The following is a 24,573-nucleotide window of genomic DNA, read 5'->3' as shown; positions in this document are numbered from 1 at the left end:
AGGTACAGCATCCAGGCCCTGAGTTCAAGTCCCACAACTGACAAAAAGAAGCGTTTTAAGGAGGAATGATCATCAGTAGTCATATGTTGCTATGTAAGATGAAGACTGCAATTTAGTGATTACATTTAACCATAATCTCCTTGATGAGAATAGTTTTATTTATTTTGCTTGGTGGAGATATTTCTAGTCTATACAATCTGTATTTATATTTATCTATGTATATACATACATACTTATACAAATATACATAAAGAGAGTATTCATGTGTGTGTATATGTGTGTGTGTGCATGGTGCTGTCCTTAACTTTTCCATTGAGGCTAGTGCTCTACCACTTCCATCATTTGGAAGTGGTAGAGATAAGAGTCTCACAGACTTTTCTGTCCAGACTGGTTTTGAACCACAGTCCTCAGGTCTCAGCCTTCCTGAGTAACTAGGATTACAGGCCTGAGCCACTGGCACCAGGCCCCAAACTGCTTATTAACCATTTACTTATTTAAGAAACATTTATGGTTATTCCTTTATTTTTGTCCCCTAATGTATACATTTCAGATTAAAAATTATTATAAACTGAAGATGAGTATTAGGATTTATGTATTTATAGTAGGATGTATATTTTTCTTTAGGATATCCATTCCATAAGAAACACCTTACTAATTTTTTTAAAAAATTGGCCTAGCTAGCTTAGATCATACTATTTATTTTTCAAAACAAAATGCCTTTTTGGGGGGGGGATGGTGCCAGTCCTGGGGCTTGCAGTCAGGGCCTGGATGTGATCCCTGAGCTTTATTTGCTAAAGGCTAGTGCTCTACTTCTTGAGCCACAGCTCCACTGCAGGCTTTTTTGGTAGTTTAGTGGAAATAAGGTCTCATAGGCTTTCCTGCCCAGGATGGCTTAGAATCATAATCTTCAGGTCTCAGACTGCTGAGTAGCTAGGATTGTAGGTGTGAGCCAACAGCACCCGACTCAAAATACCTTTTTGTTATAAAATTTTGCATACTTTATCAATGTCCCTATTCTCCTTTCCCTTTCTAAAACAGGTTTCATTGTTTTGTTTTCATATATGGAAGTAAACTACTTTGACCATATACATCCTCATTCACTCTCTCCATTTGCCTTCCTTTCTCTACAACAGCCTCTTTTATTTTCTTGGTTTTTTTTTTTTTTGGTTGTTCATGGGGCTTGAACTCTGGACCTGGGTGCTGTCTCTTCAGCTAAAGGTGAACATTGTACCACTTGAGCCACAGCACCACTTCCAGTTTTCTGGTGGTTTATTGGAGATTAAGAGTCTCAGGGACTTTCCTGACTGGGCTGGCTTTGAACCATGATCCTCAGATCTCAACCTCCTGAGGAGCTAGGATTACAGGCGTGAACCACCAGCACCCGGTTTTTCTTGTCATTTTTTCTGTGTGTGTGTACATAAGAAGTTTCAGCATGGTATTTTATATGTGCACATACTATATTTTATCAGTATAGCCCTCTCTATTGCTTTCTCTTTCTCTTTGTATCTTTTTTTTTTTTTGGGTCTGGTTGTGGGGGCCTGAACTCTGGGCCTGGGCGCTGTCCCTCAGCTCTTCAGCTCAAGGCTAGCGCTCTACCACTTGAGCCACAGCGCCACTTTCGGCTTTTTTTTCTTTTTGCTTATGTGGTACTGAGGAATTGAACCCAGGGCCTCAGGCATGCAAGGCAAGCGCTCTACCACTAAGCCACCTTCCCAACCCTCTCTTTGTTTCTTATTTTTACTTCTAAATTCAGAAGTTTTAAAACATTTTTTGAGGTACTGGGGTTTGAACTCAAGGCCTTGTATTTTCTGAGTACTCTTATCATTGAGTCATACCTCTAGCTTTTTTTTTTTTTTTTTGGTGGTGGTGGTTGCTTTTGAGATAGGTTCTCACTTTCTGTCTGGCCTTGTGCCTAGTCCCTGATCTGCCTAATTTTGGCTTCCTTTCATAGAATAACAGGGATGCAATGTAATACTGGATCTAATTCTTAGTTATGAAGAGTTATGAACTCTTACTAACATTTCTGCCTGTACTGGCTTTACACTTTGATCTTCCCAATCTCAGTCTCCCATTTAGGTAGGTTACAGGATTGATCTACTTGTATCTGACTAAACAATTTTTTTTTTTTTTTGCTGGTCATGGGGTCTGAACTCTGGGCACTGTCCCTCAGCTCTTCAGCTCGAGGCTAGTGCTCTACCACTTGAGCCACAGAACCACTTCCAGCTTTTTCTGCTTATGTGGTGCTGAGGAATTGAACCCAGGGCCTCATGCATGCAAGGCAAGCACTCTACAACTGAGCCACTTTCCAGCCCCCTGACTAAACAATTCTTATTTTTATTGGCCAGTCCTGGGGCTTGAACTCTGAGCCTGGGTACTGTCCCTGAGCAGCTTTTGCTCAAGGCTAGTGCTCTACCACTTGAACCCCAGTGACACTTCTGACTTTTTCGAATATTAATTGAAGGCAAGAGTCTCACAGATTTTCCTGTCTATGCTGGCTTTGATTCGCAATCCTCAGATCTCAGCCTCTGGAGTAGCTAGGATTACAGGTGTGAGCCACAAGCACCCAACTTTTTTTTTTTTTTTCCTTACCAGTCCTGGGGCTTGAACTCAGGGCCTGGGCACTGTCCTTGAGCTTCTTTTGCTCAAGGCTAGCGCTCGATCACTTGAGCCACAGTACCACGTCTGGCTTTTTCTGTGTCTGTGGTACTGAGGAATCGAACCCAGGGCTTCATGCATGCTAGGCAAGAGCATTCTACCACTGAGCCACCTTCCCAGCCCCTAGCACCCAACTTTTGACTAATTTTTTTTTTGTGTGCCAGTTTTGGGGTTTAAACTCCGGACCTGGGCACTGTCCCTGGGCTTCTTTTGCTCAAGGCCAGTGCTCTACCACTTGAGCCATAGTGCTACTTCTGGCTTTTTCTGTTTATGTGGTACTGAGGAATTGAATCCAAGTCTTCATGTATGTTAGGCAAGCACTCTATCACTAAACCACATTCCCAGATCCTGACTAAACAATTTTTATGGAGGGGCTGAGAAGGTGGCTCAGTGGTAGAGTGCTTGCCTTGCATGCCTGAGGCCCTGGGTTCGATTCCTCAGCACCACATAAGCAAAAAGAAAAAAGCCGGAAGTGGTGCTGTGGCTCAAGTGGTAGAGCGCTAGCCTTGAGCTGAAGAACTGAGGGACAGCGCCCAGGCCCAGAATTCAGGCCCATGACCGGACCCAAAAAAAACAAACAACAAAAAACACACAATTTTTATGGAGAAATTTAAAATCAACCCAAGTTCACCATTCTACAGTCTTTTATTTTTTTGGTCATGGGGCCTGAACTCTGCATCTGGGCGCTGTCCCTCAGCTCTTCAGCTCAAGGCTAGTACTCTACCATTTGAGCTAGAGTGCCACTTCCAGCTTTTTCTGCTTATGTGGTGCTGAGGAATCAAACCCAGGGCCTCATGCATCTTCCCAGACCTCTACAATCTCTTTAAGTAATTAATACCTATTGTTCTTCTTCTTTTTTTTTTTTTTTTTGGTCGGTTGTGGGGCTTGAACTCTGGGCCTGGGTGCTGTCCCTCAGCTCTTCAGCTCAAGGCTAGCGTGCTACCACTTGAGCCACAGCACCACTTCTGGTTTTCTGAGTGGTTTATTGGAAATAAGAGTCTCATGGACTTTCCTTATCCCAGCTGGCTTGGAACCGTGGTCCTTAGATCTCAGCCTCCTGAGTAACTAGGATTACAGGCATGAGCCACTGGCACCCGGCTCTATTGTTATTCTCGATACTGAGAAACATAGGAGTTGAAAAATAGAAGAAAGATTTTATTTTTCTGGTGAAAATGTATATTGTTTTTTTTTTTAGAAATTTATTGAATTTGAAGACTCTCAAGAACAGGAAAAAAAGGATTTACAGACCCGAGTAGAATCTCTAGAATCTCAAACAAGACAACTTGAACTCAAAGCAAAAAACTATGCTGACCAGAGTAAGTGAAAACACCTCTCCTCCTAAGTACACATTGAAGAGTGGGCTTCAGTAGTATGATCCTGAAACTTGACACGGGTTTCAAATATATGCTTAAAATTATTCCAGAATCAAAAGTTGAGGCTCGGTGTTCATGATAGTTATGTACCTATGTATGCAAAAGTAGCAAAAACAAGATAAAAGACTCACTTCCTTTATTTAGCTCTCAGCCTGATTATAATTAACATGCTATGTTCATTACATAGGGATATGTGTGTGTAGATCATTTATACAATTCCATTGTTCTGTTATTGCATTTAAATTAAAAATATGAGAAAAAAGCTTTAAGCATGAATAAAAATGACTGGTTTATTTTAATGGAACAATAAGGTTATTAAGAACAGAATTTCACTTTTCAGATTTAATTCATTTTTACTATAATTTCATGTTATTCTCTACTTCTAAAGTAGTTGTTTCAAACCTTTAGAATGATTTCTCTTTTTTGGCTAATGAAAATGACCTAATTAAGTCAAAGTTAGAAAAGGAAATGGCAAGAAACTTTATGACCTATTTACATCTGATGTAGTTAGAGATCTCTGCTTGTCCCTCCCAGCATTAAAAACTATAAATCCTAGGAAGCAAGAGGTGTCCTACTCTTCTTCCTGCTTTACCCTAAAGGCACATTACATCTACTGTTAAAGAACCGCCATTCATGCTGGATAATTTTTAGCACCAGGCTTAGAATATGTGTGATATATGTGATAAGTCAGTGCACTCTATTGAACTCTACAAGTGCCTAAGAGAGCCAAATAAAAATTACTGGGAATCTGGAGTTCAAGCATTCCAAGGTTATTAACCAGATACCATACATGGTTATTAACCAGATACCATAGAAGAGAGCTACTGGATGTTTGGTAACAAAAATGGGCGTGAATGAAACAAAATGAGCAAGATGTCATGCCTTTGTATTTTTAAGCTCCACGATACATAGACTTATGTATCTTTTTGGTTAACCCTGAATTTATCAACTTATATGATTCTATTATAGGTTCTGTTATAGGAATTTGAAGACTTGAGAGCTTATGCTAGACTATTGTGCCTATTGGAGTCACATTACTATGAGTACCACTCATCTACATAAACAGTCTTACAACAATTGCAAGCTTTTGGCACATTTAACATCACGAATTCTCAATTCAAAGAACAAGAAATTTTGGCTATTGAAGATAAACTCTCTAATCCTGATTTGCTTGTGCTTTTATAGCAGAGAGGAAATAGTATTTTAGAATTGATAGAATTAACCTAATTTTCATTATTTTAAAGTATTTTTTTCTTGATTTCTGAAGAATAGTAAAGTTTTAGAAAATTTTCCTTTGATTTAGAAAGAAATTCCTTGTAGATTCCTTTTATACATTTTTCAGTTTTTCAGTTTTTTTGTTTGCTTGTTGTAGTCCCCTTTTCCTTCCCTCAAATCTATAATATGAATCAATGCCACTTATTTTTAAAAAGATGACAGTAAGTTATAGTCATTCGTATCATATATATATATATATATATATATATATATTTTTTTTTTTTTTTTTTTTTTTTTTTTTTTTTGGGTCTGATCGTGGGGCCTGAACTCTGGGCCTGGGCGCTGTCCCTCAGCTCTTCAGCTCAAAGCTAGCAGTCTACCACTTGAGCCACAGTGCCACTTGTGGCTTTTTTCTTTTTTCTTATGTGGTGCTGAGGAATCGAACTCAGGGCCTCAGGCATGCAAGGCAAGCGCTCTACCACTGAGCCACCTTCCCAGCCCCAAGTGCCCTATATTAATAGAAATCCAGGACTGAGTTTAAAAGATGAAAGCAAATTTGAATAAACATGTTAGGCTGAATTATTTTTTATGCCGGTGGTACTGTGATTGAACTCAGAGCTTCTCACTTGCTAGGTAAGGTTTCTACCACTTCAGCTACTATACTCCTAGTCCTTTGCTTTTATTTTATTTTTATTTTTTCCCACAAAGTGTCTCTTGCAAACTTTACCTGGACTAGCCTAAACTATTTTCCTCTTGCCTCTTCCTCCCAAGCAACTAGTACAATGGGCATTTGTCACTACGCCTAGCTTGTCTTTGAGATAGGGTCTTGGTCACTTTCGTCTGAGTTGGCCATGTACTATGATCTTTCTGCTTCTACCTCCTAGAGAGCTGGGATTATGGGCATGTACAACCAGTTCTAGTTCTTTTTATGTAATAAATGAGATGTGTGGTTTTTTTTGGAAAAATTAATTTCGAGATAGACTATGTGGCCAGGTTGGCCTTGAACTGTTTATATTCCTGTCTTCTCTTGAGTGCTGGGATTATATGTGTCCACTACCATGCCTGACTTCAGGTTCCATATTTTTGTCTATGTATCTTAAGAGTCTATATTTTTAAAGACTGAACATGTCAGTTCTGATGGATGTATTTTAGGGAATATACCCTTTTTAAAAGTAGTCATAATGGAACTTCAAGTTTTGGTGTGAGTAGTATTTTCTGAATTAAAAATGGAAATGTTGGTTAGAGTTATTTGCTATTTGAGAAGGAAGAAAAAATAAACAGAAATTAAAGGATACACTTTATAGTTTTTGATAGTGTGGAAACATCAGATGTGATGTTATGATTCAACTTTGAGAAATTGACTATAAAAATTTTGTTAGAATTTTGTGGTTATGTTTAATTTTTTTCCAGCATGAATAAAGCATTTTAAAAGGAATTCTATATATTATTCTTACCTGGGAGTACCAGGAATAGTCTTGGTAAGTAACATCTTGTGAGCATTAAAGAGGAGTCTAAAACATATGGTATGCAATGAAGAAGTTACAAGTTGAAAAAGTCGTGTTTGCTGCGTTTAGCTTATGGATTTTGTCATCTATAGTGAGGTGCAGTAATGGAGTCTTTATCAGAAAAGTTTATAGTTATTATTTCTGTTGGTATGTTGACTGTTTATATATCTCATAAGCCAAATACTATCTTAAATGAGTCAAGTAAATATCAACATCATACATAATATAGTTAAAATATAAACTGCTCTGCTATGCCTAGCATTCTACAATGATTGCAGTGTGATTGTGGTGTAGGGGAATATGATAATCTTTGTGACCAAAGAAATCATAACTTTATGGAGTTGGAAAAGGTAGAAGGTTATATAATCTTTTTTTGTAAGTATCATGCTTTTACATTATTGCAATTAGAGTAGTAATTTAAATTTATCCTATTTGCCTTGTAGGATCTTTATTTCTTTGTTGTTGTTTTTTTTTGATGTAGCCCAAACTGGCCTCAAACTCTAGATCTTCCTTCCTGAGCCTGAGAGTGCTGCGAGTATAGGCTTGTGCCACTACACTCAACTTAGTATTTATTTATTTAATGTTAGCATACATCAGCTATCCAGAAACTATGCCATTTATTGGCAATTCTCTTGTTTTCTGAAAAATATGCTCCCTTCTTTTCTCTAATAAGTGTTTTTTGTTGTTGTTGTTGTTGTTGTTGTTGATTTGGGGCCTGAACTCTGGGCCTGAGAACTGTCCCTCAACTCTTCAGCTCAAGGTTGGTGTTGTACCACTTGAGCCACAGCACCACTTCCCGGCTTTTTCTGCTTATGTGGTGCTGAGGAATCAAACCGAGGGCCTCATGCATGCAAGGCAAGCACTCTACCACTGAGCCACCTTCTCAGCCCATCTAATAAGAGTTATTTTAAGTGGAGTTGTGGCTCAAAACAGTAAAGTGCTAGTCTTGAGTGAAAAAGCTCAGGGACAGTGCCAAGGCCCTGAGTTGAAGCCCCACGACCAAAGAAAAAAAAAAAAGAATTATTTTAATGGCCATTTTATTGATCCACTTTGGCTTCCAGAAACTTAGGACAAACTTCTGTCACAACTAGTTTGGACCTTATCTAGTTAACCCATTTAAATTATTCTTTTTTTCTAGCCCCAAATCTCAAGCATACGTACTATTCCTGAGTGCTATCTTAAATCCCTGGCATGAATCAGGATAGCAGTAAACATAGGTGAGGCTGGGGACTAGCTCACTTGTAGGGCATTTGCTTCCCATGCTAGATGCAGCTTCTGGGTTAGCACCACAAGGAGGAAAAACCCAGAAATTTTCTCTAGTGGTTGGGTGTCATCCCCCTCTCCCCTGCTGTGTAGTGAATCATAGCTAATGTTCACTTCTACAAGCTTCCTCTCTTTTGATAGTTTTCTTAGAATATATTTAAGGAAGTTGAAACAGTGGTTCCAACAATCAATGGTTCTTGATTTGTAGTGTTTGGCTGTTTCCAACGAGAGCAGAATTGAAGAAGTAAAGATATGTAGCAAAATATTTGGTTTATCTTAACATGTTATAGTTATATACAACATACTACTACTTGGAACTGATACAGGCCTGTTTAGTTAGTATTCTGTTCCCTCATAGTAAACTTTAGTAGTCCTCCAGCTCTTTAACTTTATAATAAATTTCTTTCCCCTTAGGTACAGAGCCATTACCTTTTGTGAGAGGAAGATGAAATGATTTAGGTAATAGTAAATTTTTTTTGGAGAAGAATTTTTTGATTTTTGTCTTTCCTTTCTTCCAATAAAAATCCATTAAAAAAACCCACAAGCAGCTTAGGGGTTGGAGGTGTGGCTCAGTTGGTAGAATGCTAGCCAAGGAGTGAAAGTGGCAGGTACTGAGTACAGGTCTTGGTTTCAGACCTTAAAAAAAAAAAATTAAATGGAGCTGGGCACTTGGTAGCTATTCCTGTAATCATAGCTACTCAGGAGGCTGAGATTTGAGGGTCACGGTTTGAAGCTAGCCCTTACAGGAAAGTTTGTGAGACTGTTCTCCAGCTAACCACCAAAAAACTAGAAGTGGAGCTATGGCTCAAGTGATAAGGCACTCGCCTTGAGCAAAAAAAGCTAAGGTCAAGTCCTGAATTCAAGCCCTAATACAGGCACATTTTAAAAATTTAAAAAATGGCTGGGTGCTGGTAGCTCATGCCAGCCTGGGCAGGAAACTCCGTGAGACTCTTATCTCCAATTAACCACCAGAAAACCTGAAGTGGCACTGTGCTCCAAGTGGTAGAGTGCTAGCCTTGAGCTGAAGAGCTGAGGAACAGCACCAAGCCCAGATTTCAAGCCCAGCTCTGACCAAAAAAAAAAAAAAAAGGAAAATGTGGTTGACAACTGATGATATATAAATATTAGAGCCTTATACTCTGAACTTCCTCTTCATTCTGTCTCACATAAAACTTTTGTTTGGCTTTTTAATTTGGTATTAAGTCTTAATCTAGTAAAATAACTTTAAGCCTAGACCATAAAACTTGATTATTGGGACAAAATCACTTCTTACTGAAACTGGAGTATTAGAAAGAACTCAGGCCCACAGCTTCAGGAGTTCCACATTTCACATCTGTCTACTCACCACAGAATTCCAAATAAAGAGATAGGAAGAAAGCAGAGACAGAATTATCCATGGTTATGGATGGGCTTCACCACTTCTGCAGGTGTCCCCTATCCCCTCCACACATAGTGCCTTAGTTAAATAGGATGGAGTTGGGGCAGGAGGGAGCAAAGTGTACCCATAGTTAAATAGTCCTAGACTCAGGTGGTTGTGGTGATTACGTATTGGTTAGAACTTCTTGTCCCTTCAGCAGGATGGGAGCACCCTCCCACCCCCAAAATCGGGATAAATATTGATGCCTGATAGGTGGTTCCATCCTCCTTTGATTCCAAGATGTCTGTAAAGTGGCTCAGGGCAGAGGACACAGATACAAAATTCAGGAAACAGAGTAGAACTTTTCTGTTTCTTTTAATTTATGTGCCCAAGTAGAGAAATCAGTGCTTTTAATTTTAAGCAAAAACAGCTTATAAATACTTGTCTCATTATTTTTTGGTCATAAGCCTTCTACTAGTTGAAAAGTTTGGGGACAGTAGTATGTTCATCATTATTTTACATTAAATAAAAGAAATTGATGACTCCAAACATTTTTAAAGTAGGGACTTTCTGGTAAAGATACGATTTATAATGATAATGATTCATTGAGAATTTCTGCCTTTTAAAGTTACAAATTATAGTGGAGATTTGAGAGAGCCTACACCCTTAGGCTTAGCAGTGTTAATATTCTTGGAAAAAAACCAAAAAGGAACCAAGGACATTATTGTTGCCTATCAAGTACAAGGATTAAAAAAAAATGGAAAAGTTTATGCAAAAGAATGAAGTTGGATCCCTGCCTTACTATATATAAAAACTGGCACAAAGGCATCAGATCTAAATGTTTAGAAAAAATGGAAAAGTTAAATAAAATCTTATCTATAGAAAATCCCTTTCACATGTGTGTGCCAGGGCTCACATCTGTAATCACAGCTAATCAGGAGACAGACCCAGAGGACTGTGATTCAAAGCCAGCTTAAGCTAAAAAGTTCTGGAGACTCCGTCTCTTAGCCACCAGAAAGCTGGACTGGAAGGCTCAAGTGGTAAAGTACCAGTCAAGCAAGTTGAGTAAGTTTGAGGTTTACAGTTCAAATGGTAGGAAGGAAGGAAGGAAAGGAAGGAAGGAAGGAAGGAAGGAAAGAAGGAAGGAAGGAAGGAAGGAAAGAAGGAAGGAAAGAAGGAAGGAAGGTCGGTACCTCTGCATGAATGGTACAGTAGATAAAGTGATGATCTGTGATTTTCTTAGGACCATATGCTGAGTGTGTGTGTGTGTGTGTGTGTGTGTGTGTGTGTGTGTGTGTGTGTGTGTGTGTGTGTGTGTGTGTGTGTGTGTGTGTGTGTGTGTGTATGTGTGTAAGCATGTGCTTGCTGGTCTTAAACTCAGGGCCTGATGTTCTACCTTAGCTTTTTTCACTCAAGACTGGTATTCTACCACTTGATCCACAGCTCCATTTTGGGCTTTTTTGCTGGTTAATTGGAAGTAAGAGTCTCATGCACTTTTCTGCCTGGGCTGGCTTCAAACTATCATCCTCAAATTTCAGCCTCCTGAGTAGCTAGGATTATAGGAGTGAGTCACCAGCCCCCAGCAACCATATGCTTTTTTATTAAGGTTACTTTGGAAGTTTCAAATTTATATCTCCTTGCTTAAAAATATGACTAGATTTATAAAGAAAGCGACTTTTAAGCTGAAGGTTGGTAGCCTGTAATCCTAGCTACTTAGGAGGCTGGCAGGAAAATCCTTAGACACTTAGCTTCAGTTAACCACCAGAAAACCAGAAGTGGAGTTGTGGCTCCAAAGCTCAGGGGCAGTGCCCAGGCCCCATGACCACCACACACATACACAAGGCAAGCTACTTTTAGTCCATTTTCTTTTTCTTTTTATTTATTTATTTATTTTTGGGTCCGGTAGTGGGGCCTGAACTCTGGGCCTGGGCACTGTCCCTCAGCTCTTCAGCTCAAGGCTAGCGCTCTACCACTTGAGCCACAGTGCCACTTCCGGCTTTTTTCTTTTTTCTTATGTGGTGCTGAGGAATCGAACCCAGGGCCTCAGGCATGCAAGGCAAGCGCTCTACCACTGAGCCAACTTCCCAGCCCCATTTTATTTTTTTTATAATGTTAAAGAACTAATTGGCTTTCAAAGTCCACATATCAGAGGGAAAGCCACCCCCCCCCCAAAAAAAAAAAAAGAAAAAAGAAAAAACCCAGCACAAGATAAGTTGAGTAGCTAGGATTAAAGTGTGAGCCACTCTCCAGCTCTAGTGCTGTCTTTTAATAATATTAAAGTTGTAGCCGGGTGCCAGTGGCTCACACCTGTAATCCTAGCTACTCAGGAGGCCGAGATCTGAGGATCATGGTTCAAAACCAGCCCCGGTAGGAAAGACCGTGAGACTCTTATCTCCAATAAAACCACTAGAAAACCGGAAGTGATGCTGTGGCTCAAGCAGCAGAGCGCTCGCCTTGATCTGAAGATCTGAGGGACAGCGTCCAAGCCCAGAGTTCAAGCCCCACGACTGACCAAAAAAAAATTAAAGTTGTAGTTTGTAATTAATATCTAGTACTAAAGAAAGCACTGAAAACTGAGTTTTATGAGGAAGATTAAAAGATTTCTGGTGCTTTAATTTAAAGAACAGAAAAAAAAAAAACCCTGATAAGTGGCTTTTCAAAACTTCAAATATATTAAAGGATTGATAGTCACGAAGGATGCCAAGTTCCTTTTCTATAATTTTAGAAAAGATTGAATTAGAGGAGTTTGTTGGTTTTGGTTGGTCATAGTGAAGCATTTCTTGGCCACAGGGATGATACACAGGAATAGGCGCTGAGAGAAAGCCTGGCCTGTCCCTGTGTATAGGGAGAGACTGTGTATAGGTAGTAGAGTTGGCGACCTATGCTTGTGGATGGCTTAGATGACATCTTCATGACAGTGACTATGTCAGATTGTTAAAAGTCCTTAGTACAGGAATTCTTGGAAGTTTGCCCAATCTTTGTAGGAATATGATCACTGATTCATGACAGAATTTCAAATATTCTGTTACCTGTGCTACTGATTAATATCATATAATACTGGTCTAAAAGTCTTTTGGAGTTGAGAAGCATGGTGAAGGACTTGGTTGACAGAGGATAAGCTTTTATTACTGATTTGATGTGGTTGTCTGAGATTTGTTTCCTGTTAAGTGAGTATTTTGAGTCTTTCTTTCTTTTAGGAACTTTGTTGCTAAATTGTTCAAGGAGAATTTCTGAAAGACCAATGTTAATCTCCTGAGATCTAGTAACAGTTGGATTATCTGCCTTCCATGAACAGTAAGAACTGATTGCTTTTGAGAAGGCAAATAATGAGTTGGATGTGGCATTCTAGCAGGTCTGTTTCTCTTTCTTCTCCCCATAGGCCTATCAGCAGTCTGATGGGGCAGAAGACAACAGAGATGGAAGGTGTTCCAAACTTGGCAAAGGCCATCAATCTAAGGAGGTAAGCTCTGATTTGAGCCGGCAGAGCAGGTAGCTCTTCCTGCCATATCATATCCTCTTGCTTTTTGGAAAGATGGAGGAAAAAAAAGAGCATTCCAAATGAGGCTAGAGTATCTCCATATGCAATCTTATGAGGGGTCAATTTTAGATTTGTCTTTTAATTGTTCTTTTCTTCTTGCCCCTTTTTCCCCTTTCAGATACCATGATTTGATTTTTTTCTCTCCTAGAAAATTAGCAGTTAAAAATTGGCTGATTGGTTATCTGTTGTTTGGGATAGATAGGATAAACAGACTGTAGCTAGTTTGATGAGTAAAATGATAAGGTTTTTGGAGTTTTCATGAACTCATTTTTGAAGTTTAGTTTATAAGGGGACTATTAAATAAGAAATGATCTTTTAATACTTTCAGATGTAGCACAGCTCTGCAGGTATCAGTTACTCCATGGTACTTGAGGTTTTGAGAGATGTCTGAAGTCTAGATGAGCTTTTTTTTTTTTCTTCCAGTTTTTCCCTTCCCTTTGCCCTTTACTAGTTCCTCAGTGGCATTCAGGGCTCTCAAGAGATGGCTTTTTCCTTTGTTAAAAGGTACTTTTCGACACTGTTTATATTATCTTCTGTGTTTTAGGCCTTGACTAAAGTGAGTTTATTGGATATGTTGTGCTGAATTATTGTGATTTTTGGAAAAGCACTTGAGGTTCCAATTTGAATTATATGATCACAGTCTATGTATAGTAATACATAATTTTTTTTTTGTGGTCCTGGGATTTGAACTCAGAGCCCAGGCGCTGTACCTGGGTCACCAGTGCCCAGCTTTATATAATACGTATACATTTATATGATCAATTATATGATCGTATTATATGATTTTTATATGATTTGTTCTGTATATGTCTAAAAAGATAATAGTATTTAGATCACAGTACAGGTAAAGAAAACTTGAAATACAAACAATATTTGTCTAGGTACTTGCTGTAGGTGACAGAGTAGAATCATTGCCAGAGTAGCATTCAGAATAACAAAAGACACAAACTATGCTTAAAGCATAATTAGGTGCTTTATGATTTAGAAAGCTCCATATGGACTTTAATAGGTGCTTATAAGCTAATATATATGTTAAACTAACTCTGGTTGCTATAGCAAACAAGCCACAAAATAGGAACAGTAATCACGTACTATGTAACAATGTTTCAGTCAATGATAAACTTCATATATAACAGCAATCCCATAAGAGTATATCACGTAGTGACATCAAAGCTGTCTTAATTATGTGAATATACTCTTATGTTTTCACAATGTTAAAATGGCTAATGAGGCATTTCTAAGAATATACCAACATAGTTAAGTGAAAATTTATCATACAATGACTCACGTATTAAAGGTTGCTTTTTTTTTGGTCTTGGGGCTTGAACTCATGGCTTGAGCACTGTCTCTGAGCTCTTTTGCTCAAGGCTAGTGCTCTACCACTTTGAGTCACAGCACCACTTATAGTTTTCTGGTGGCTAATTAGAGATAAGAGTCTCATGGACTCTCATGCCCAGGCTGACTTTAAACTGAGGTCCCCAGATTTTAGCCGCTGGAGTAGCAAGGATTATAGGCGTGAGCCACCAGCCTGGGCTAAAGGCTACATACATGTTCAATTCATAGTAGTTGTTGTAGAACATGATAAACAATGAATACTTGAGCCTAGGAATATACTGAGTGAATGGATGGATACTCATTGTATTTGGACTAAGGTGGGATTGTATTTATAATATCATTTATCAGTTGGTGAATTCTTCCCCAAAGGTGACCACTGCCATGCCTTGTAAAACTTTAGTATTTTATGTGTCTTTTCTTTTTTGTGTTCTTTTGTTTCTACTACTTTTTCTCAACTTCATGCTTGCACTGTCTGTCAGTGGTAATGGTGTTTGTAGCATTGTTTATTCATTTTTGTTACATAGTATTCCAATACATGAACTTTTTTTTTTTTTTGGTTGGTCATGGGGCTTGAACTCTGGGCCTGGCCATTGTCCCTCAGCTCTTCAGCTCAAGGCGAGCGCTCTATCACTTGAGCCACAGCGCACTTCTGGTTTTCTGGTGGTTAATTGGAGATAAGAGTCTCATGGATGTTTCTGTCCGGACTGGCTTTGAACCGTGATTCTCATATCTCAGCCTCCTGAGTAGTTAGGATTATAGGCGTGAGCCACAGGTGCCTGGCTCATGAATACTTTTATACTGTGCTATTGATAGACAGTTGGGTAGTTTCCAGGGTTGGGTGGTTATTAATAGTACTTCCTTGAACACTATTTTAAAATGCCTGTGACTTTGTGTTAGTCAGCTTTTCATCATGGTGACAAAACAGCCCTAGTAAAAGCAACTTAAAGGAAGAAATGTTTATTTTGACCTAATATCTTGTAAGTTTCAATCCACTTATTGCTTTGACTAAGAGTTTGGGGCTAGACATTTCCTAGGTTCCATTGATGGGGTCATATCTAATCACTTCCTAAAAGCCCAGCTCTGACCATTGCGTTAGGGATCAAGCCTTTGGCATTCACTTCATATTCCAAGTATAACTGGGTGGATATATGTATACTTGTTGTCATAGGGTCAGCATTCAACTTTATAAACTCTTACCAAATACTTTTCAGTTTGGGTATAGCAATTTATGCTTTTACCAAATCCATGCTTCTACCAGCACTATATGAAAGTTCTACTTGTTCTATATTTTTTTCAGGTCATGATGTTTTTGATTATGTAGCCAATTTGATGTGTTTGTAGTAACATTTTGATTTGGGTTTAATATATGTATTAGTCTATTTTTCATTACTGTAACAAAATAACATAAGGCAAGCAGACTTAGAAAAGAGGTTTATTTAGCTCTCAGTTGTAGAACCCTAGAGAGGTTTATTTAGCTTTCAGATCTAGTACCCCAAAGATTGAGGTAGTAGAACTGGTTGTGCCTTTGGTGAGTGCTCACTGACAGATGACTTCACAATGTTGAAAGCACATGTGGGAGTGGGAGAGAGAGATCACATCTCAAAACAAGAATGCAGAAAACGATTCAGGGGTCAAGCTGCCTCTTATAACTTGCTCTTAGGAGAGCTATCTTAGTCTTTTCCAAGGATAGCTTCTCCAATAACCCAAAGTCTTCTCATTATTACTCACTTTTTTTTTTTTTTTCTTTTCTGGTCTTGGGGTTTGAACTCAGGGCCTGGGGTCTATCCCTGCACCTCTCTGTGCCCAAGACTCTGAGGCACAGCACCAGCTTTTTTTCTGTGTGGTACTGGGGAATCAAACCCAGGGTTTCATGTGTGCTAAGCAAGCACTCTACCACTAAGCCATATTCCCATCCCAGAGAGTATGTATTTTTGCTTGGCGGTTTGAAGCTTTTTGTCAGAGTATCAAAAATTGGTTTATTTCCATAAAAACAGAGGGTATTTTGTTTGAAGCCTATATTCTCCCCTGGATAGAATCATAAAGGAGACTCCATTGTATATAACAGATGAGTATTTCCTGAGTGCCAGTGTAGCATGGTAATTAAGAACACAGGTTCTAGAGCCAGACTCTTCTTTTTTTGTTGTTTTTGTTTTCTTTTTTGCCAGTCCTGGTACTTCAACTCTGGGCCTGGGCGCTGTCCCTGAGCTTCTTTTGCTCAAGGCTAGCACTCTACCACTTGAGCCACAGTGCCACTTCTGGCTTTTTCTGTGGATGTGGTACTGAGGAATCAAACCCTGGGCTTCCTACATGCTAGGCGAGCACTCTACCACTGAGCCACATTCCCAGCCCTAGAGCCAGACTCTTCTATTAGAGAATTACCTTTGTGACTGGGTAAGTTAACCCCAATTTGCCTCAATTTCCTTATATCTAAAATGAATGTAATGGTGATTTTTCCATCATAAGGTTAATAGACTGTATATAGTTCATAGAACAGTTCGTGGTATATAATAAGCACTATATGTTATCTGGTATTAATGATGGTGGTGATACAAATTTATGAACTCATGTCAAATTGATGAGTTAATTGATTCTAACTCTACTGGGTATTGTGATTTATACTTGTAATCTTAGCTACTTGGAAGATTAAGATTGGGAAGACTATGGTTTGAGGCAACTCTAGGCAAAAGGTTTACCTCATCTTCACCAGTAGAGCTAGGCACACCTGTCACTCCACCAGCTACTGGAGGCTTGGAGAATTAAAGTCTAGGCTAGCTGAACAAGGACAAAAAATATTATACCTGAAAAATAACTGAAGCCAAAAGGGCTGGAGATATAGCTCAAGATGCTTAAGCACTGCTTACCAAGTATAGGTTCTGAGTTTCACCCTCAAAACAGAATAATAAGGCTTTCCTATTGAGCATAAATTTTTTTTTTCTTTTGGTTTCACGTCAAGAAAATACTTGCCAGGCGCTGGTGGCTCATGCCTGTAATCCTAGCTACTCAGGAGGCTGAGATCTGAGGATCTTCGTTCAAAGCCAGCCCGGGCAGGAAAAGCTGTGAAACTCTTATATCCAATAAACCACTCAGAAAACCAGAAGTGGCACTATGACTCAAGTGGTAGAGTGCTTGCCTTGAGCTGAAGAGCTAAGGGAGAGCGCTCAGACCCAGAGTTCAAGACCCACGACCAAAAAAAAAGACTGGTTTACTGATTAAGGAAGTAGCACTGTGAATCAAGTGGTATTGCACTAGCCTTGAGCAAAAGCTCAGGGACAGCACCTAGGCCCTGAGCTCAAGCCACAGGACCAGCACATACACAAAAAAGTTACTAACCCTGACAAGAAATTACTGATTTGAAAAAGATCAATAATTTAAAGTAGATATGATTTATCCAGTAGTCTCAGCGTTTATATGAATTTAGTTATTCAAAAGTATAGAAAGTGTTTACTATTTTGCTTGTGTTTTTCTTTTTCTTTTTAAAAAATAAGCAGCACTAAAGCCAGGTGTGGTGGCTCGTGTACATAATCTTAGCTACTAAAATTTGCAGGATCTTGTTGCATGTCAGCTCAGGTAAAATAAAGTCATCCAGGGGACCTATCTCAACCAATAAATGCTGGACATTGTGATGTGTACTTGTCGTACTATCTATAAAGAAAGTATACATAGGAGGATTGTGGTCCAGGCCAAAAATGAGACCCAATTTGAGAAACAAGCCAAAAGGGCCAGGAGCCTGGTTCAAGCAATAGAGTGCCTTCCTAGCAAAACGTAATCCCTGGGTTTCAAAAGGCAATATTCCTCACCCCACCTCCCCCAAAAGGCACCCAATCTTGCAGCACCCATTGTATTATCACAAATACACGTGTGCTACTAGTTGTGATGTACTCAGTCCTTTCCTGGTATGTTAAGCTGTGTTGCATGTATATTGTGTTGTGAATTTACTCATCCATTAATGGGCTGATAAACATATAAGCTTGAATCAGAAGCAAATCAAAACACAAAGAGGTACAATTTTCTTAAAGAATGACCTGTTTCTAAGCTATTCAGATTATTTATGGCAGGCAAAGGTATTAGAACCAAGGTGAGTTTACTGGGTAGCACGTGCTACATTTTGTTTGGTGTCAGTGAACATTAGGCATATAAAACATATTCATAAGCAAGTTGTTGGGGTGTTAGTTGCTTCTATAGCTCTTGGCCAGTCACAGGTTATAGATTACAAACAGCCTTGTGTGTTACCTCCTGACTGACCTTCACTCTAGGAGAACATTTCCAACCAAGACTTTCTTTCTTTTTTTTTTTTTTTTTTTGGGTCCGGTTGTGAGGCCTGAACTCTGGACCTGGGCGCTGTCCCTCAGCTCTTCAGCTCAAGGCTAGCGCTCTACCACTTGAGCCACAGTGCCACTTCCGGCTTTTTTCTTTTTGCTTATGTGGTGCTGAGGAATCGAACCCAGGGCCTCAGGCATGCAAGGCAAGCGCTCTACCAATGAGCCACCTTCCCAGCCCCCAACCAAGACTTTCTAACACAGTTGAGTATCTGGACAATCCACTGGCACTGTGACTATGTCCACTTATGAACTCCTCCAGCTGATTTTGTGCTCACTTCTCTGGAATACTCCATTATCATTTGGCTTAAGTAGTGTAATTTCTTCTTGGATTCACTCAGATCCCACCACTTCTCAGAGTCATTCTTCTTTGCTGTTAATTATTTGCTCTTGGGAGATCCTATTTTAACATTCTGTATCTTGGGATCTAAAACCTTTCCTCTTTTCTTTTGACATCATGAAAGTTGTATTCTGTGAGCACAGGTCCACATCAGTGCCACTCACAAAATCTATCAGCAGAGGGAGCTAAATAAAAGAGGATAAATTCTTGAAATTGACAAGACTAGAAAAGCAAAAGAGTACTTAGAAACAGTGAGGCTTTCATAAACTGTTAGTACTGAAAGAGTCTGAAGAATACTAAAAAATGGTAGAAATTAATGATTTGGGGTTTGATTCCACATTAAGACTTACACAGAATTAACTGTGTGTTTGAAAGAGGTAATTTCAAATCACATTAAAAACACATGTACAAACTGATCGGGTGTTTTGTTCTCACTCCCTTTGTTCTCCTCATCTCCAGAAGTGTTATTTATTAAGGTGGTGAAATGGTATCACTGCAGAATTTCATATGAACACTGTTGATTATAGGTCTAATGATTATGAATAACTCAAGATAGGTTTTGTCCAAGTAAATTTCTGACTGTGTATTTTGTTTTAATTGAGTGTGTATGTCTTAATTTCAGTTAGCAGACTTGAAGAAAGAGAAGCAGAACTGAAGAAAGAATATAATGCATTACATCAAAGACATACTGAGGTGGGTTTCTGATTGTTATTGATGGTGTTAATGTCGGGATAAAGAAATGTATCTTGGAAAGCATGTTTTATAAACAACTACAAATACTGGTGAGGACAAAGGGAAAAAGGACCCTTTATATATTGTTGGTGGGAATGTAAACTGCTAATAACCACTATACATCTAAAAATTCCTCAAAAAATGAAATACAGCTGGGCTCTGGTGGCTCATGTCTGTAATCTTAAGTACTCAGGAGGATGACTTATTGCCCCACTAGGCAGGAAAGTCCATGAAACTCTTATCCCCAATTAACCACTAGAACAACAGAAGTAGATCTCTGGCTAAAAGTGGTATAGACCTAGACTTAAGCACAGGGACAACATGTAGGCCCTGAGTTAAAGCCCTATGACCAAAAAACCCAAACCAAACCAACTAAACATACTGGTGGTTTATACTAGCTACTCAGCATCCTAAGATCTTGTGTTTTTTTTTTTTTTTTGCCATCAATAAGAAATGTACTTATTAAAAAAAAAAAGTCCAAATGCTAGCATTGGCCAGAAAATTTAATAGGTTTATTTATAATTGTTATAAAGTTGAACTGCTGAAACTTGTTCATGGAAACATTTTGACTTGTGTTAATGCAGTACATTCCTGCAATTGTATTAAAAATTCACACACAAATGAGAGTGGAAAAAATGCCAATCCTGATTTCTGTCCCATATTTTTCTACTGGCAGTCATATACTTAGGTACTTTTTGACCCCATGGGGGGAAAAAATTTAACATTCAGAACTACTGATAACAAGAAAATGAGAAGGAAATCTTTTTGTTCTTGTTGTTGGTTATAGGGCTTGAACTCTGGGCCTCAGCTCTGCCCCTGAGCTCTTCAGCTCAATGAGAGTGTTCTACCACCAGAGCCACAACAGCACTTCTGGTTTTCTGGTGGTTAGTTGGAGATAAAAGTCTCAAGGACTTTTCCTGCCCCAGTTAGCTTTGAACCTTTATCCTCAGATCTCAGCCTCCTGAGTAGCTAGGATTACAGGCGTGGGCCACCAGCACCCTGCTGAGAAAACTTTTTGAGAATGAAATGTTTTCCATCTTAGTGGATTCTTTTTTCTTTTTGTCGGTTGTGGAGCTTGAACTCCAGTCCTGGGCACTGGTCCTGGGGCACTGTCCCAGAGCCTCTTTATGCTCAAGGTTAGTGCTCTATCACTTGAGCCACAGTGCTATTTCTGATTTTTGAGTGGTTAATTGAAGAGAGTAGCTAGGATTATAGGTATGAGCCATCAGCACCCAGCCTTAGTGGATTCTTAAGCACTTTCTCCATCTATGTGGTGTGCTAGCTGGATATCTTTTGGCATAATTGTTATGCATTTGCCATGGATAGCACATAGATTGGTAACTTCAAAAAGGCCAACCAGATAGGCCTTACTTGCCTCCTGTAAAGCACCAATCGCTGGGTTCTGGAAGCACAGATCTGTTTTGAAGTCCTGAGCAATTTCTCGCACCAGACAGTGGATAGGGAGCTTGCATATCAGAAGTTCAGTGGACTTCTGGTAGTGTCAATTTCACAAAGTGCCACTGTACTAGGCCTTTAATGATAAGGTCTCTCCACCCTTCTAGGAGAGGGTGTACTCTTGTGAGTGGCTTTGTTGTCAGTTGTTTCCTGGATGTTTTTTGCTAGCTGGATGCTTGGTACAAGCTATGGTATAGAGAGGCCTTATTCACCGACTTCCTCCTTCAACTGGAGCTCCAAGAATAAGAGATAACGCTAACCTTGGAAGGTTATGGGAATGCAGCTAAGAATGCCAGTCCTGAGATCTTATGGTTGCAGGTGAAACGAGCCCAGGCAGGCTGGAAATAAAAACTAAAAGTGTGATTCAAGTAGTAGACTGCCATGAATGAAAAAGCTAAATAAGCAAGAGGGCGAGGCCCTGAGTTCAGTACTGACAAGCACACATACACACACACGCATACACACACACGCATACACACACACACATTCAGTACTGACAAGCATGCACACACACACACACACACCAAAAAGAAGTCTTTTTTTTTTTTTTTTTTTTGTCGGTCGTGGGGCTTGAACTCTGGGCCTGGGCGCTGTCCCTCAGCTCTTCAGCTCAAGGCGAGCGCTCTACCACTTGAGCTACAGCGCCACTTCCGGTTTTCTGGTGTTTTATTGGAGATAGGAGTCTCACGGTCTCTCCTGCCCGGGCTGGCTTTGAACCGCGATCCTCAGATCTCAGCCTCCTGAGTAGCTAGGATTACAGGCGTGAGCCACCAGCGCCCGGCCCAAAAAGAAGTCTTAAATCAGTATGCCAGAGAACATCTGCATACCTATATTTATTGCTGCACTGTTCACAAAAGCCAAGAGGTAAAATCAGGCAAGGTGCCAATAGTCAATGAATGGATAAAAAAGTATACTAAATATATACCATGGAATATTACTCAGCCATAAAGAACATGAAATCATGTGGTACATATATACCAGGAATATTACTCAGCCTTTAAAAAAATGAATTATGTCATTTACTGGAAAGTTGTATGAGGTAAGCCAAGTTCACAAAGCCAAATATGGAATGTTTTCTCTCATATGGGGAATCTAGACTTTAAAAACACATGTGTATGTGTGTATAAATACATACAGTATATACACACTATAAATATACTGTACATTTTCATATATAGAATTTAATCATAACTATGGGTCTTATCATAACTATGGGAAGAGAGGAAGGAAGAGAGTGATGGAAGGTGAATACTATTGAAACATTGTATACTTAGAATATGAAGATGGCATAAGGGATCTCACTTAAACCATTGGAAAGTTAAGAAGAGAACAATAGTGGGGGTTGGTCTGGTTAAAATATAATACATGCAAAAGCAAAATACCATAGTGAAATGCCTTAGAATAATTAATATACACACAAAAAAATGACAAAGTAAAACAGGCTCTTCTGGGCAAGTATCAGTAGGAATGGAGAGAGTGAAGAAGACGAATGAGGGGAACATGATTGAAGAAGTTTACATGTATGAAAGTAGAATAATGAAACATGTTTGAAGAAATGTAAGAAATTTAAATAAAAATTTAAAAAAAGTTTAAATTTTTCTTAAAAAATTAGAATTTTTAGGGATTATTTCCAGAAAGTGAAATGAAATGTCAAATGCCACCTTTTTAAAAAATTTTTTTGGTCAGTTGTGGGGCCTGAACTCTGGGCCTGGGCACTGTCCTTCAGCTCTTCAGTTCAAGGCTAGCACTCTACCACTCGAGCCACAGCGTCACTTCTGGCCTTTTCTGCTTTTGTGGAGCTGAAGAATCGAACCCAGGGCCTCATTCATGCAAGGCAAGCACTCTGCCTACCACTGAGCCACCTTCCCAGCCTTTTTCTTGTATTTTTAAATTTTTTAATCTGTAATTAATTTTCCATGTGGTGAATTAGTGTGACACAGAATGATTCAGGGTGTTTGTGTGTGATGTCTCTGTGTGTGTGTGTGTTTTGGGGCAGGGGAGGGTAGTTGGTGTCAGTCCTAGAGCTTGAATTCAGGGCCTGGACACTGTCACTAAGTTTTTGTACTCAGGGCTAGTGTTCTACTACTTGAGTCACAGCTCCATTTCTAGATTTTGGGTGGTTAATTGCTGCCTTTGAACCATCAGCCTCAGATATCAGACTCCTAAGTAGCTAGGATTATAAGGATGATCCACCAGTGCCCAGGTAATAATTTAGTTATTTAAGACAATTTCAATACTTTCTTAGCTGGCTAAGCAAAACTTTATGTGCACATAATAGAATGTTTGCTGTTTGGAAATGCTGCATTGGTAAAAAAATCTTACATTGTTAACCTCGCATAAAGATTTATTAACATGAAATTGTTATAACAACATAAGTTAAAATTAAAATGATTCTAAAAGGGTTTTCAGCATGAGTTTTCAGTGTTTTAAATGAACAGCTTTCCAAAGCAATTAAGAAAAGTTATTTGATTGTATTTTTTATGATTCTGTCAGCCTTTCATGTATTACATTTGTTTCTATCTTGTTAATATAAATATTATTTATTTATTTATTTATTTTATTTTTGGTCGGTAATGGGGCTTGAACTCTGGGCTTCGGCTCTGTCCCTATGCTCTTCCGCTCAAGGTGAACACTCTACCACTTGAGCCACAGCGCCACTTCTAGTGATTTATTGGAGATGAGAGTCTCACGGACTTTCCCGCCCGGGCTGGCTTGGAACAATGATCCTCAGATCTCAGCCTTCTGAGTAGCTAGGATTACAGGTGTGAGCCACTGGCGCCCTGCTAAATATTATTTTTGTGTACTACAGTCTTCAGTTTTACATACCTAAGTTAATAAAATTTTCAAAAATTTATTCAGGGGCTGGGAAAGTGGCTCAGTGGTGGAGTGCTTGCCTTGCATGCATGAGGCCCTGGGTTCGATTCCTCAGTACCACATAAGCAAAAAGAAAAAAGCCGGAAGTGGCGCTGTGGCTCAAGTAGTAGAGTGCTAGCCTTGAGTTGAAGAGCTGAGGGACAGCACCCAGGCCCAGAGTTCAGGTCCCATGACCGGACCTAAGAATTAAAAAAAAAAAAAAAAAAAAAAAAATTCAATGTTTGTTACATGAAAAAAAATTTCTGTTGTTTTCTGTAATTCTCTTTCCCAAGATCATTTTAGTCTTTACCTACCTATTTATTGGTGCTAGAGACTGAGCCCAGCATCTTGCACATAGTAAGCATATACTATATCAGTGAACTATATATAGAACCCTAATTCTGGTCCTCAGTTCCCATTTTTCCATTGACTTGTTTGACTTCCTATCTGGTGAAGACTTACATGGTTGCTTTTAAAGAGTCCCATTGCACTCAATTATATTTTCTTTTGAATCCCTCCCTCCCTCCCTTCCTTTTCTTTCCCAGGCTTGGGCCTTGAATCCTGGCCCAAGGATGTCTTTGAACTTTTTTGCTCAAGGATAGCACTTCTGCCAGTTGAGTCAAAACTCAAATTTAG

The 24,573-nt window shown here is 39.2% G+C and overlaps 1 protein-coding gene across 5 annotated transcripts in view; it reads left to right on the top strand.

Moving 5' to 3' along the window:
- The window catches only part of Spag9 (sperm associated antigen 9), a 128,543-nt gene that overhangs the window by 15,479 nt on the left and 88,491 nt on the right, over positions 1 to 24,573 (top strand). For 4 of the 5 annotated variants that reach the window (XM_042670800.1, XM_042670791.1, XM_042670784.1 and 1 more), the window contains exons 2-3: positions 3,851 to 3,971; positions 19,520 to 19,590. In XM_042670800.1, coding sequence (XP_042526734.1) covers positions 3,851 to 3,971; positions 19,520 to 19,590 — 192 coding nt within the window. Of the gene's footprint in view, positions 1 to 3,850; positions 3,972 to 12,747; positions 12,829 to 19,519; positions 19,591 to 24,573 lie in introns of those variants that run through there. The other variant, XM_042670809.1, reaches the window with a different exon arrangement.

This window comes from Dipodomys spectabilis, unplaced genomic scaffold, assembly GCF_019054845.1.
Source record: "Dipodomys spectabilis isolate Male_0828 unplaced genomic scaffold, ASM1905484v1 ptg000018l, whole genome shotgun sequence".
In the NCBI taxonomy this organism is placed as follows: Eukaryota; Metazoa; Chordata; class Mammalia; order Rodentia; family Heteromyidae; genus Dipodomys; species Dipodomys spectabilis.
Note: the sequence above shows the minus strand (reverse complement) of the source record. Positions and strands in the feature narration are given on the sequence as shown.